Genomic DNA, 16,274 nt, shown 5'->3' with positions numbered 1-16,274 from the left:
CTAGTGAGAGGCAAAGCTGGAATCTAAATCCAGGAGTCTGACTCCTGAGCCTGCTATGTTGCTTAACTCTCGATAAGTAGAGTATATTTCCCAACTTGTCATGTATGATTTGGTATTAGGTAGCAAAATGGTCTTTTCCCTTTTACTCAGCTTTCCCAACCTTCCATGCAGAGCTGTAAACTATAAGTCACAAGTATGGGCTGTACGTTTTCTGATTTTTTCTCTTCTCTTTTTACCTGGGAATTCATGGAGGGACTTTAGGGAGACCCTGAATTTTCTGAAATTTTCTGCAACTTTTGTAGTAAGCTTGTACTTCCATAGTTTCCCTCAGGTTGCCAGAGAAGTCTATACATGTTCTAAAAAATTCTGTGGAATGGAGAACATGCTTTAAAGTAAATTTACTTTTAATAATGTGACATTAAAAGAACTTAAGGCTTTTTTAAAAATTATACTTTAATTTCTGGGGTACATGTGCAGAACGTGCAGGTTTGTTACATAGGTATACACATGCTGTGTTGGTTTGCTGCACCCATCAACCCGTCATCTACATTAGGTATTTCTCCTAAAGCTATCCCTCCCTTAGCCGCCCACCCCTGGACAGGCCCTGGTGTGTGATGTTCTCCTCCCTGTGTCCATATGTTCTCATTGTTCAACTCCCACTTATTAGTGAGAACATGCAGTGTTTGGTTTTCTGTTCTTGTGTTAGTTTGCTGAGAATGATGATTTCCAGCTTCATCCATGTCCCTGCAAAGGACATGAACTCATCCTTTTTTATGGCTGCATAGTATTCCATGGTGTATATGTGCCACATTTTCTTTATCCAGTCTATCATTGATGGGTTGATTCCAAGTCTTTGCTATTGTGAACGGTGTCGCAGTAAACATATGTGTGCATGTGTCTTTATAGTAGAATGATTTATAATCCTTTGGGTATATACTCAGTAATGGGATTGCTGGGTGAAATGGTATTTCTAGTTCTAGATCCTTGAGGAATTGCCACACTGTCTTCCACAATGGTTGAACTAATTTACACTCCCACCAACAGTGTAAAAGAATTCCTGTTTCTCCACATCCTCTCCAGCATATTGTTTCCTGACTTTTTAATGATCGCCATTCTAACTGGTGTGAGATGGTATCTCATTGTTGTTTTGATTTGCATTTCTCTAATGACCAGACGATGATGAAAAAAAATGATGATTTTTTTCCTATGTTTGTTGGCCATATAAATGTCCTCTTTTGAGAGGTGTCTGTTCATATCCTTCACCCACTTTTTGATGAGGTTGTTTGTTTTTTTCTTGTGAATTTGTTTAAGTTCTTTATAGATTTTGGATGTTAGCCCTTTGTCATATGAATAGATTGCAAAAATTTTCCCCCATTCTGTAGGTTGCCTGTTCACTCTGATGATAGTTTCTTTTGCTGTGCAGAAGCTCTTTAGTTTAATTAGATCCCATTTGCCAATTTTGGCTTTTGTTGCCATTGCTTTTGGTGTTTTAGTCATGAAGTCTTTGCCCATGCCTATGTCCTGAATGGTATTGCCTAGGTTTTCTTCTAGGGTTTTTATAGTTTTAGGTCTTACTTTCAGTCTTTAATCCATCTTGAGTTAATTTTCATATAAGTTTTAAGGAAGGGGTCCAGTTTCAGTTTTCTGCATATGGCTAGCCAGTTTTCCCAACACCATTTATTAAATAGGGAATCCTTTCTCCATTGCTTGTCTTTGTCAGGTTTGTCAAAGATCAGATGGTTGTAGATGTGTGGTGTTATTTCTGAGGCCTCTGTTCTGTTCCTTTGGTCTGTATATCTGTTTTGGTACCAGTACCATATTGTTTTGGTTACTGTAGCTTTGTAGTATAGTTTGAAGTCAGGTAGAGTGATGCCTCCAGCATTGTTATTTTTGCTTAGGATTGTCTTGGCTATGCTGGCTCTTTTTTGGTTCCATATGAAACAAAGTAGTTTTTTTCTAATTCTTTGAAGAAAGACAATGGTAGCTTGATGTGGATAACATTGAATCTATAAATTACTCTGGGCAGTATGGCCATTTTCATGATATTGATTCTTCCTATCCATGAGCATGAAATGTTTTTCCATTTATTTGTGTCCTCTCTTATTTCCTTGAGCAGTGGTTTGTAGTTTCCTTGAAGAGGTCCTTCATATCCCTTGTAAGTTGTATTCCTCGGTATTTTATTCTCTTTGTAGCAATTGTGAATGGGAGTTACTCATGATTTGGCTTTCTGTTTGTCTGTTACTGGTGTATAGGAATGCTTGTTTTTGTTATTATATGTATTTTATAGAGAGCTGATAGAATGACTTGAGGCACTATAACGTAATGATTATGAACTTAGGCACTGATTTTAAAACTTATAGTTCCATAAGATTTTCAAACACAGTGAAGGACATAAAAAATTAATAAAGCAATTAACATTTTCTCATAACTTGTTATATATGAGTTAATATTCTGAATGCCTTACACAAATATGCATGTCTAATCCTAATAACTACCTATAAGGTACATACTAGTATTGTCCCCATTTACTGATAAAGACATAGAGAGGGGAAGCTAAGTAACTTGCCTATTATGTTTTAAATTATACAAGTTAGTTGGGCTCTGATGCCTGAATTTCTTTGTCTATAGAATAGGGATAAGAACTACCTCAAAGGATATTGGGAGAAGGACATGAGATAATGCATATAAGGTGTTTACTGTCGTGCCTGGAACGTATTAAATAATCAGTGTGTCCTGAAAAACAGTTTTGTAGTATATGCTACTCAATTATATGTTCTATTATGCCTTTGATGAAAAACTCAGATACATTTTGAGTTTGCTATGTATTTTCAACATTTATTTTACTTAGAGTTTTTGATACTTATTACTGGAAATATCTTTGTAGCCATGTCAGGTATAAATTGAAGAGCAACTTTTAAATTTTATGTGAAAGTACACTTATTAACATGAATATTCAGGAGTTGCCCATTGACTTACCTGTTTTTTAGGTAGTTAGATTTCATGGTGGAGCTCTTCCTGCTTATGTCATATCTAATATCCTTCTTGCTTATAGAGGACAGTTATATTCTCTTTTCTCAACAGGTAAGAATGCTTCTAATTTTTAAGTTACTTTTGTTATGAATATTAAAGTAGAACAACTATTAGTTCCACATATGTGTTTATATATATAATTCTGTTGTATTGAATCAGGAGACATAATTAAGAGAGTTCTTAGAACTCCCTTTTTATTATTTATTTATTATTTTATAATTATGCCACGTAATAGTAGCTACTATTCTGTTCTTGAAAACTCCAAAATAGCATGTGATTTTATGATGAGCCTTCTCTGCATCTTTATTACGTTTCCACTATCAACCACCAATCCCAAATAGTTTGAGGAAGCTAGTCCAGAGACCTTCAATTTGTCGTCTTAAGACCTGCAAATTATTAACATTCTCTTAGCTTGTCACTTTTGTATCAGTGTCATTTTTAATGGAAAGAATAACTTTGAGTCTAACCTGATTAAGTCATTTTTTAAAATACATATAGGAATCAAGCAGTGTAATTATCTTCATATAATAATTTGCTAGTATTTATGATGTAAAAAGGGGCAAAACATTTAACCCCGTAATACACATCAAAAAATTAACAATAGTGCCCTAATATTATCAAATGCCTTTTTTTTTTTTTTTTTTTTTTTTTTGAGACGTAGTTTTGCTCTTGTTGCCCAGGCTGGAGTGCAATGGTGCGAGCTCGGTTCACTGTAACCTCCACCTCCCTGGTTCATGTGATTCTACTGCCTCAACCTCCCAAGTAGCTGGGATTACAGGCACCCACAACCATGTCTGGCTAATTTTTGTATTTTTAGTAGAGATGGGGTTTCACCATGTTGGCCAGGCTGGTCTTGAACTCCTGACTTCATGATCTGCCCGCCTCAGCCTCCCAAAGTGCTGGGACTACAGGCGTGAGCCACCGGACCCGGCCTCAAATTACTTTTTAAGAAGTATTTTATTTTTAATTTATTTGGTTGATACATAATTGTACCTATTTATGGGGTACATGTGATATTTTGACACATTCATATAATGTGTTAAGATCAAATCAGGATAATTAGGATATCCATCAACTCAAGCACTTACCATTTCTTTGTGTTGGGAACATTCCAAATCTTCTAGCTATTTTAAAATATACAATAAATTATTAACTATAGTCATCCTGGCAGGGCGCTGGCTCATGCCTGTAATCCCAGCACTTTGGGACGCCGAGGCGGGCGGATCACCTGAGGTCAGGAATTCAAGACCACCCTGGCCAATATGGTGAAACCCCGTCTTTACTAAAAACACAAAAAATTATCTAGGCTTGGTGGTGGGCGCCTGTAATCCTAGCTGCCCAGGAGACTGAGGCAGGAGAATCGCTTGAACCTGGGAGGCAGAGGTTGCAGTGCTATCAAACGCTAGACCTTATTTCTTCTAACTGTATTTTTATACCCATTAACCATTCTTTCTTCATCCCTCCACTCCTCTTTACCTTTTCCACCCTCTGGTAACCATCTATTCTCTAGCTCCATGAGATCAACTTTTCAAATTCCCAGATATGAATGAGGGCGTATAATATTTGTCTTTCTATGCCTGACATCACTTAGCATAATGTACTTCAGTTATATCCATGTTGCTGCAGATGATAGAATTTCATTCTTTTTATGTCTACATAATATTCCATTGTGTATATATTACCATTTTCTTTATCCATTCACTTGTTGATGGACTTTAGGTTGATTCCATATTTTGGCCATTGTGAATAGTGCTACAGTAAACATGGGGATGCAGACATCTTTTTGATAGACTGATTTCCTTTCTTTTGGATAATATATACAGCAGTAAGATTGCTGGGTCATATGGCAGATCTATTTGTAGTTTTTTGAAGGACCTCCAGTCTGTTTTTCATAATGGCTGTACTAATTTACATTTGTACCAATTGTGTGCTAGCATTCCCCTTTTTCTGTATCCTCATTATCACTTGTTATTTTTTGTCTTTTTGATAACAAGCCATTTTAACTAGGGTGAGGTAATATCTCATTGTGGTTTTGATGTATGTTTCACTGGTGATTAGTGATGTTGAACATTTAAAAAAATATATGTTGGCCATTGGTATGTCTTTTTTCTTTTTGAGATGGAGTTTTGCTCTTGTTGCCCAGGCTGGAGTGCAATGGCTTGATATCAGCTCACCACAACCTCCACCTCCCGGGTTCAAGTGATTCTCCTGCCTCAGCCTCCCAAGTAGCTGGGATTACGGGCATGGGCCACCATGCCCAGCTAATTTTGTATTTTTAGTAGAGACTGGTATCAGGGAACCTGCCCTGATAGTCACGTAGGTTCTTTTCTATTTTCCCTAAGCGTTGGCTGGCTTGAGAAATAAGGGGACAGAGTACAAAAGAGAGAAATTTTAAAGCTGGGTGTCTGGGGGAGACATCACATGTTGGTAGGTTCCATGATGCCCCACAAGCTGCAAAAACCAGCAAGTTTTTATTAGGGATTTTCAGAAGGGGAGGGAGTGTACGAATAGGGTGTCGGTCACAAAGATCATGTACTTTACAAGGTAATAGAATATCACAAGGCAAATGGAGGCAGGGTGAGATCACAGGACCACAGGACCGGGGCGAAATTAAAATTGCTAATGAAGTTTCGGGCACCATTGTCATTGATAACATCTTATCAGGAGACAGGGTTTTGAGAGCAACCGGTCTGACCAAAATTTATTAGGCGGGAATTTCCTCTTCCTAATAAGCCTGGGAGCACTATGAGAGACTGGGGTCTATTTCACCCCTACAGTCTACAGACCATAAAAGACGGCCACACCCAGGGGGCCCGTCTATAGACCTACCCTCAGGCGTGTATTCTCTTTCCTAAGGATGTTCCTTGCTGAGAAAAAGAATTCAGCGATATTTCTCCCATTTGCTTTTGAAAGAAGAGAAATATGGCTCTGTTCTGCCCGGCTCACCAGCGGTCAGTTTAAGGTTATCTCTCTTGTTCCCTAAACATTGCTGTTATCCTGTTCTTTTTTCAAGGTGCCCAGATTTCATGTTGTTCAAACACACATGCTCTACAATTTGTGCAGTTAATACGATTATCACATGGTCCTGAGGCGACATACATCCTCCTCGGCTTACGAGATGACAGGATTAAGAGATTAAGGTAAAGACAGGCCTAGGAAATCACAAGGGTATTGATTAGGGAAGTGATAAGTGTCCATGAAATCTTTACAATTTATGTTTAGAGATTGCAGTAAAGACAGGCATAAGAAATTATAAAAGTATTAATTTGGGGAACTAATAAATGTCCATGAAATCTTCACAATCCACATTCTTCTGCCATGGCTTCAGCCGGTCCCTCCATTTGGGGTCCCTGACTTCCCGCAACAGACAGGGTTTCTCCATGTTGTTCAGGCTGGTCTCGAACTCCTGACCTCAGGTGATCTGCCTGCCTTGTCCTCCCAAAGTGCTGGGATTACAGGCGTGAGCCACCATGTCTGACCATCCATTGGTATTTCTTCTGTTGAGAAATGTCTGTTCAGATCTTTTGGCCACTTTTAAAATTAGAGTATTTGTTTGTTTTGCTGTTGAGTTGTTTGAGTTCCTTATATATTCTGGTTATTAATCCTTTATCAGATGGATAGTTTGCAAAATTTTTTCCCAGTCTTTGGCTGATCTCTTCACTTTGTTGATTGTTGCCTTTACTGTGCAGTAGCCTTTTAGCCTGATATTATCTCATTTTGTTTTTATTGTATGTGCTTTTGAGGTCTTACCCAAAAAATTTTTGCCCAGACCAGTGTCCCAAAGCATTTCTCCAATATATTCTTGTGGTAGTTTCATCGTTTCGGGTTTTAAATTTAAGTCTTTATTTTTATTTAATTTTTGCATATGATGAAAGATAGGGATCTAGTTTCTTTATTCTGCATATGAATATCCAGTTTTCCCAGCACCATTTATTGAAAAGACTATCCTTTCTCCAATGTATGTTTTGGTTGCCTTTAGTGAAAATTAGCTGGCTGTAAATGAGTGGATTTCTGGGTTCTCTATTATGTTCTATTGGCTTATGTATCTGTTTTATGCCAGTACTAAACTGTTTTGGTTGCCATATCTTTGTAGTGTATTTTGAAGTCAGGTGATTGCCTCCAGCTTTGTTCTTTTTGCTCAGGACTTTTTTTGCTATTTGCGGTCATTTGTGGTACCATATGATTTTATGATTGTTTTTCCTATACCAGTGAAGACTCTCATTGGTATTTTGATAGGGATTTCATTGAATCTAGACATTGATTGAGGTAGTATAGACAGTTTAACAATGCTAAATCATTCAATCCATGAACATAGATGGAATTGCTTTCTATTTTTTCATGTGTCTTTTTCAGTTTCTCTCATTGGTGTTTTATAATTTTTCACTGTGGAGATATTTTACTTTGGTTACATTTATTCCTAGATATAATTTAATTGTAAATGGGATCACTCTCTTGATTTATTTTTTTTTGTTTTTTGTTTGTTTATTTGTTTTTTTGAGATGGAGTCTCGTTCCGTTGCCCAGACAGGAGTGCAATGGCATGATCTCGGCTCATTGCGAACTCTGCCTCCCAGGTTGAAGTGATTCTTCTGTCTCAGCCTCCTGAATAGATGGGATTACAACCGTGTGCCACCACGCCCAGCTAATTTTTTTGTATTTCTAGTAGAGATGGGGTTTCACCATGTTGGCCAGGCTGGTCTCAAACTCCTGACCTCAAATGATCCACCTGCTGCAGCCTCCCAAAGTGCTGGGATTACAGGCATGAGCCACTGAGCCCAGCCCTCTTGATTTCTTTTTCAGATTTTTCATTATTAGTGTATAGAAAGTTACTGATTTTTATATGTTGATTTTGTATCTTGAAACTTTTACTGAGTTCAAAAAAACCAATTCTAACAGTTTTTTTTGGTGGAGTTTTCAGGTATTTTTTAAATCTAGGATCATGTCATCTGTGAACAAGGATAACTTGACTATTTCTTTTCCAATTTGGATGTACTTTTTTTCTTTCTCTTGCCTAGTTGCTCTGGCTAGGACTTCTAGTACTCTATTGAATAAGTAGTGAAAACAGACATTCTCGTCTTATTTAGATCTTGGAGGAAAAGCTTTCAATTTTTTTTTCCCATTTTGTATAATGTTAGCTGTGGGTTTGTCATATTTGGCCTTTATTGTTTTGAGGTATGTTCTTTTTATATTCAATTTGTTAATAGTTTTTATCATAAAGGGATTTTGAATTTTATCAAATGCTTTCTCAGCATCTATTGAAATGATTTTATACTTCTCGATTCCATTTGTGTTATTTATCATATTGATTGATTTGTATATATTGAACTATCCTTGCATTCCTAGGATGAATCCCACTTCATCATGGTGAATGATATTTTTAATATGTTGTTGAAGTCAGTTTGCTAGTATTTTGTAGAGGATTTTTGCCTTTATGTTCATTAGAGATGTTGGCCTGTACTTTTCTTTTTTTGTTGTATTATTTTCTGGTTTTGGTGTCAGAGTTATGCTGGCCTCATAGAATGAGTTTGGAGTTACTTCTTTCTCTTCAGTGTTTTTTTGGAATATTGACTAGTATTGATATTAGTTCTTTAAATGTTTGATAGATTTCAGCAGCATAGCCATCAGGTCGCATGCTTGTTTTTGATGAGACTTTTTATTACTGCTTCAACCTCATTACTTGGTTTTTGTTTGTTTGTTTTTAGACAGAGTCTCACTCTATTGCCCAAGCTGGAGTGCAGTGGTGCAATCTCGGCTCACTGCAACCTCCTTCTCCCAGGTTCAAGTGATTCTTGTGCTTCAGTCTCCCAAGTAGCTGGGATTATAGGTGTGTGCCACCACACCTGGCTAATTTTTGTATTTTTAGTAGAGGCAGTGTTTCACCATGTTGACCAGGCTGGTCTTGAACTCCAGACCTCAGGTGGTCTGCCTGCCTCAGCCTCCCAAAGTGCTGGGATTACAGGTGTGAGTCACCATGCCCAGCCTCATTATTTGTTATTGGTCTGTTCAGGTTTCCTATTTTTTTTTCTTGATTCAACCTTGGTAGGCTGGATGTGTCCAAGAATTTATCCATCTCTTCTAGATTTTCAAGTTGTTGGGTTAAATTTGTTTATAATATTCTCTAATGATCCTTTCTATTTATGTGGTATCAGTTGTAATAACTCTTTCTTTGTCTCTGATTTTATTCGCGTCTTCTCTCTTTTTTTCTTAGTCTAGCTAAAAGTTTGTAGATTTTGGTTAACTTTTCAAAAAAGCAACTTTTTATTTTGTTGATCTTTTTGTTTTTCCCTGAAGCTTGTTCATAGCTGATGTATTTTTTTCAGTCTCAATTTCTTTTATTTCTGCTCTGATCTTTATTATTTTATTCCTTCTACTAATTTTGGTTTTCATTTGTTCTTGCTTTTCTAGTTCCTTGAGATGCATCATTAGGTTTTTTATTTGAAGTCTTTCTACTTTTTGGATTTAGGCATGTATTGCTATGAACTCTCCTCTTAGAACTTTCTTTGCTATATTCCATAGCTTTTGGTATATTGTGTTTCCATTTTTATTTGTCTCAAGGAATATTTTAATTTTTAAAAATATTCTTCATTAACCCATTCATTGTTTAGGAGTCAATTTTTTTTTTTTTTTTTTTTGAGACGGAGTCTTGCTCTGTCGCCCAGGCTGGAGTGCGGTGGTACGATCTCAGCTAACTGCAAGCTCTGTCTCCCTGGTTTACGCCATTCTCCTGCCTCAGTCTCCTGAGTAACTGGGACTACAGGTACCTGCCACCATGCCCAGCTAACTTTTTGTATTTTTAGTAGAGACAGGGTTTCACCTTGTTAGCCAGGATGGTCTCGATCTCCTGACCTCGTGATCTGCCCACCTCGGCCTCCCAAAGTGCTGGGATTACAGGCGTGAGCCACCACACCCAGCCAGGAGTCAAATTTTTTTAAAAAAATTTTAAAGAGTTTTCAAAGAAGATCCACACAGTCCAGTTGGTCATTCATTTCTTTAAGTTTTGTCAACTTAAATAACAAACAGAAAGAGGCTCTCTAAAGGAAAATGATGTTTATTTGTAATAGGGCATTGCAATGGGAATATGTGTGCTACAGTAAACTTATGCATATTCAGGGAGGTAAAGGAAGACAAAGGATGTTGGAGGTAAAGGAAGACAAAGGATGTTGAAGGAAAAATAAAAAGGATTACAATTGTTTTGAAATGATTATTCTTGGCTACCAGGATGAATAACAAGGGCGATGCCAGTTTGAGGTTGAGCAGGCAGTTGCTGGGCAGATGTTCTCAGAGAAATTTTTTTCTGTATAAGGTTGAGATGGCCTTTGTTCCAGGTTGCAGTCTTTTGTGTTAGTTTTATTATCAAGCATACAAGTGTGAGAACTCTCTCTTCTTAGCCTTCCTCAGCTCTATTTGTCAGGGTTTGTTTGTTTGTTTGTTTGTTTGTTTTTAACACAAATGACCATGTTGATTCTGGCCAGTTTCACATTTTCCCCTTTTGATTAAGATATTTCTCCAAAAGCATCACTGATCAATCACCCCATAGTTAGATTTTGATATCCCTTGGTGCTGGAATAGACCTGTCCCAGGTTGTTGGTCTAATCCCACATTGTAATGATTGGTGACTAGGAGTCAGTGTCAAAAACCTTTTAGCCACATTTGAGCACTGAGGGATGTTTGAAGGGAGTGGCTCTGAGGCTAAGTCTACCTGGAGTCCATTATTAAGTTCAGTTTAGTTTGTTCCATAGTCTTTTGCCATCATTTCAAAGTGCTGGGCCAGCATTAAACTGTTAGGAGTTGTATTTCTACAAAAATTTAAATAAGTTAACAGATAGAGGAATGCTAGTGATTTTCATACATTGATTTTATATCCTGAAATTTTGCTGAAGTCGTTTATCAACTGAAGGAACTTTTGAGCCGAGACTATGGGGTTTTCTAGGTATAGAATCATGTCATCTGCAAACAGAGATAGTTTGACTTCCTCTCTTCCTATTTCGATGCCCTTTATTTCTGTCTCTTGCCTGATTGCTCTGGCAAGGACTTCAGAAAGGCAATCCCATTCACAACTGCCACAAAAAGAATAAAATACCTAGGAATATAGCTAACCAGGGAGGCAAAAGATCTCCACAATGAGAATTACAAAACACAGCTCAAATAAATCAAAGAAGACACAAAGAAAAACAAAGTTAAAAAGGGGAAATACAAAGTAAAATGATCAGTTTGCATAATAGTTTTGAACCATGAACCTAGGCTTAAACACAACCAGTTGAATACATCAAATGACCATTATCCTTCAAGTAAAAAAGGTCACTAAGAAGGGTAAGGGTCTCATGATATGAAGTCTTGTTCTGACATCTTGGGAAAAGCTATCTGAAGAGTGAAAGTGTCAACTTCTCATCCTGGTTTGTAGTTTGAATGACTCTGATTATGACATCAGGTGCCTTGGTGAACTTTTTGTGTGGCCCATACATCAAACATGAGGCTTATTTCTTAAAATGCATCTAGTTTCAGCTTATAGGGCTCTCAGAACAAAGCACTTCTCATTTTTAGTAATTCCATGGAAGAAAGTTGGATTGGAAGAATCTAGAAGAATGCAGGATCTAGTCTAGTTTATCAAGTAGTATAGTCTATCAAGAACTTGAAAACAATGAACAGAGCTACATTAATAACAGGTGTATTATAGCTTTTATTTAGAAACATAATTTTTTTCTCTCTACATTGATCACATAGCAATCTCAGATTTAAAAACCTTGAGGGCTGGGCATGGTGGCTCATGCCTGTAATCCCAGCACTTTGGGGAGGCTGAGGCAGGTTGATGACCTGAGGTCAGGAGTTTGAGACCAGCTTGGCCAGCATGGCAAAAACCCCATCTCTACTAAAAATACAAAAAAATTAGCCAGGCATGGTGTTGTATGCCTGTAATCCCAGCCACTCAGGATGCTGAGGCACGAGAATCTCTTGACCCCAGGAGGCAGAAGTTTCAGTGAGCCGAGATCATGCCGCTGCACTCCAGCCTGGGCAACAGAGCGAGACTCTGTCTCAAAACAAAACACACACACACAAAAAACAAAAACAATAAAAACCTCTTGAGGTTTTTAAGGTCTTAAGGTTCCTAGGCCTGCCAGCAGTTGACAGTTTTTATTTACTCACTATCAGGCTGGGAACCCTTAAAGTCAGATATTCTGTGCATCTTCTCAAATGTAACATTTTTGATAAAGCCTTGGTTAATATGACTAACATTCAATACAATATTTCCAGTTGTGTCCTGTTATAAAGAGAGGACAGATTTTTATTGGACTTATGAAAAAAAAATCATACGGCCATAAGAATACTCAGATAGTTTCCAAATTTTGTAGGAGCTAAGTAGAGAGAAAAAGCATGATTCCATCTTTGTTCAGAAAAGTATACTTTACCAAATTGCCTGCTTAAGAGATAAATTTTCCTTAAATCTGGAAAATAAAACCTTTAAGTGAAGAACCAACATTTCAAATAGAAGTCATAAAAACACTATCAGTTGGTCAATCTCATGTAATTAATTTTTGTTCTGCTTGATTTTGATTAGCAGTTTCCTGAGCCCATCAGTTTTTTATCAGGGTTTTGGAAATTTTTATTTAGTTAATTAATCTTAAAGTTATCAGAAATCTGTGTTTAAGAGTGCTTATTGGACAGGTGTGGTGGCTCATACCTGTAATACCAATGCTTTGGGAGGCTGAGATATGAGGATCATTTTTTTTTTTTTTTTTTTTTTTTGGGTGACAGAGTCTCGCTCTGTCGCCAGGCTAGAGTGCAGTGGCTCGATCTAGGCTCACTGCAACTTCTGCCTCCCAGGTTCAAGTGACTCTCCTGCCTCAGCCTCCCCAGTAGCTGGGACTACAGGTGCCCACCACTACACCCAGCTAATTTTTTGTGTGTTTTAGTAGAGACAGGGGTTTCATCATGTTGCCCAGGCTGGTCTCAAACTCCTGAGCTCAGGCAATCCACCTGCCTTGGCCTCACAAAGTGCTAGGATTACAGGCGTGAGCCACCGTGCCCTGCTGATATGAAGATCACTTTTGAGGTCTGGAGTTTGAGACCAGCCTGGGCAAGGAGGCCCCGTTTCTACAAAAAAAAAAAAAAGTTTAAAAAGAATACATTAGCTGGGTATGGTGGCACATGCCTGCAGTCTTAGCTATTCAGCAGGTTGAGGTGGGAGGATCACTTGAGCCCAGGTGTTCAAGGTTGCAATGAACTACAGTTGCAACACTGCACTCCAGCCTGGGCAACAGAGCGAGACCCTGTCTTTAAAGGAGAAAAAAAAGAAAGAGTTCTGTTAAGGTTTTTTCATGAAAAACTTGATTGCAATACAGCTGATTGCAAATGCTTTTGCAGAAGAATTTAAAACAATAACTGTGGATGACAGAAACTTATCATAGTCATGGTTAAAATCTGATGAAAGCCCCAAAGTGATAAGGAAATTTTAGTTATTTCTGTTACATGCAGCATTTTAAAATATCACCTAGAATCATGACTGACAGCATCATATCAGGACCATCAGACTTTTATCAATTTTATGTAATTTTTAGAAATGCTGACATCAATAACATATCCATACAAATATAACTTTAAAGAAGATTTAACATAGCCAAAATTATGACTGATAACATATTTGATTTCTATGAATTTATGTAATTTTGTAGCATATCAATAACATGAATATAACTGAAAGAAGATCTAGTATCACTTATCATTTGACAATGTTTTCCATATAATTTACCAAATAAGCCTAATCATTTAATATCTCTACAAGATGAGAGATATATTCTTGGAGGCTTTTCAGGGGCCCAACTAGAAAATCTGAAAGTTAATTCTAGGTAAAAAAGACTTAGTTTAGAATTTTCGGCCGGGTGTGTGGTGGCTCATGCCTGTTTTCTGAGCACTTTAGGAGGCGTAGGAGGGTGGATCAGTTGAGCCCAGGAATTCAAGACTATCCTGGGCAACATGGTGAAACCCTCTCTGTACAAAAAATGAAAAATAATTAGCCATATGTGGTGGCGTACGTACACCTGTAGTCCCAGCCACTTGGGAGTCTGAGAAGGGAGGATTACTTAAGCTTGGAAGGTTGAGGCTACAGTGAACCATGATTGCACCATTGCACTCCTCCACCAAAAAAAAAAAAAAATTTCATCTTTGGGAAGCTTGCCAAATATGTCAAAAGGTTCAAAACGCTTGATCAAAAGAGGATCACAGGTCATTGTGAAATAATAGTACTTCGGTTAAAGTAATAAAAGACTTCAAAAGCAATACAGAAAGTTGTATGGATGTAAAAATCTTAATCTTCTTAAAGCTCAGTTATCCTAAGCTTTAAGATTAATAAAGATTAACACAGGAAATTATCCTATAAAACATCAGTACTGTGTAATTTCCTGTGTTATCTTTATTAGGTTTTTTATTACCAAAAGATAAAGAAAAGTCTGTTGCAGTGTGACTGCATTTTTTTATGGGAAACTCATTTAGATAACCCAGAACTTGAACGAACCTGATGAATGGGTACTTGAATTTAATCAGATACAGGAAAAATGTGTCTAAGGTTATAAGTGTAAGCCCATATTATAGAGGAATATAAACAAGAAAGCTAGTATTGGGAACAGAGGAATAAGTGGCTCTTAGAAAAAGTAAAAACATGTGATATAGTTTCCTGATTACATGAAACAATTGAGATATATCAAGAAAAGCCAAGAATATAGAATCAAGTTATCCAAGAGGAAAACATTGTTTTTCTAGATGAAGATTTCGGCCTCAGGCCATAACAGTAGAGTTAGAACTGAAGAAAAAAGTTACAGGAGGTGACAAAAAGGTTGAAAGAGAGGTTATCCCCTGAGGCCTTCTCAAAGGGAGAGAGGAAGAACAGATCTCAGGAGGAAATGTGGCAGAAACAGAAACTCTGGACAGTGTAGAGGATGGCTGTTAATGAAACAGATTTCAGATTTAAAAATCAAAACCCTTTCCAATTTTCTAAGAGTAAATGAATATTTCAAGAAAGCCTTGCTGCTTCTACATAGGGGACCAAATTTTTAGTTTTGCATTAGTGTATCTTTAATATCGAATCTTAATCTTTAGAAAGACACAAATCTCTTTTATAGCCAATTTGATCACATGCAGAATTTTCTTTCATAAAGTCACTCTTCATCAACTTTTTTCATGACTTACTCAGACCTTTGATAACATGCTTAGCCTTTCTGTCTTGTCCAAATATTTCCTATTTCTTCAATAACCAGTCATTTTACTTTAGGACAAAAATGGATCACATAAGTTGTTCTTATAAAAACTATTCTGTTTTGTTTTTAACCTTCCTTACCAAAAACACATTCTCAACCCATAACTTTATTCACATCTCTCTCTTACTTACTGGTTCCTTTCTATCTTGTTTCTATTTTTTTCTAAATCTATATTTTGAAACAACCTTTAAGTACATCCAAATTAGACAAAATTATTTTTTGTCAATAAAGAACACATTTGTATGCCTTTCTTATAATTTTTCTCATCAATAATACATTATTTTTGATATATTTTATATACATTAATTAGAATTGTTATTATAAATTAATTTCTATTTTTAACTAGAAATTTAACTCAGTAACCTTAAATTTAACAAGTAATTTGAACTGTCACTTATTAGTATTTAATAGATGAGAACCAGCTTATTTATTAAAGATTTACTTAAGTCACTGAACTAAAAGACACTTGGGTTAATTAGTATATAATTTATATGAGTACTCATTTATTTAAGCCAATCTGAATAGAATTTCTTAGGGGATTTTTGGCCAACTATGCCAATACATGTACATATGTATAAATGTACCTGAACATATATAGACATACTCAAAAGCCTTATAGATTTCATTTTGGAATTTTAATTATAAAGTAGTAATACAAACTCACTGGTTTATGAAAGATAATTAGATTTTAATTATAAAGTAGTAATACAAACTCACTGGTTTATGAAAGATAATTAGATCCAAATTACATTTCTGACAAAATTGGGCCCCTATATGTAATTAAGGCTGTGGAACAAAATTTGGGTAAAGTAGCCTGCAGAATGCAGATCAAGTAAAATATTAAATTTGACACACAGAAAACCAAAAGTAAATTCCCTAGAAAAGACATGTCTAACCAACAGAATGTAAATTCCGTAGAAACTCGGGTCCTCAAACCACAAAGACATTTGTCTTTAAACCAGGAAAGACTTGCCAGAAAAGACAAAAGGTCTTCTGTCAT

General features: G+C 36.7%; 1 protein-coding gene across 2 annotated transcripts in view; it reads left to right on the top strand.

The window, feature by feature from the left end:
- The window catches only part of PGAP1 (post-GPI attachment to proteins inositol deacylase 1), a 93,995-nt gene that overhangs the window by 61,446 nt on the left and 16,275 nt on the right, over window positions 1-16,274 (top strand). For both annotated transcript variants that reach the window (XM_003825302.7, XM_034954724.3), the window contains one exon: window positions 2,988-3,081. In XM_003825302.7, coding sequence (XP_003825350.1) covers window positions 2,988-3,081 — 94 coding nt within the window. The remainder of the gene's footprint in view (window positions 1-2,987; window positions 3,082-16,274) is intronic.

The sequence above is a fragment of the Pan paniscus genome, chromosome 13 (genome assembly GCF_029289425.2).
Source record: "Pan paniscus chromosome 13, NHGRI_mPanPan1-v2.0_pri, whole genome shotgun sequence".
Lineage (NCBI taxonomy): Eukaryota > Metazoa > Chordata > Mammalia > Primates > Hominidae > Pan > Pan paniscus.
The sequence above is the reverse complement of the archived record's forward strand: the minus strand, read 5'-3'. Positions and strand labels throughout refer to the sequence as shown.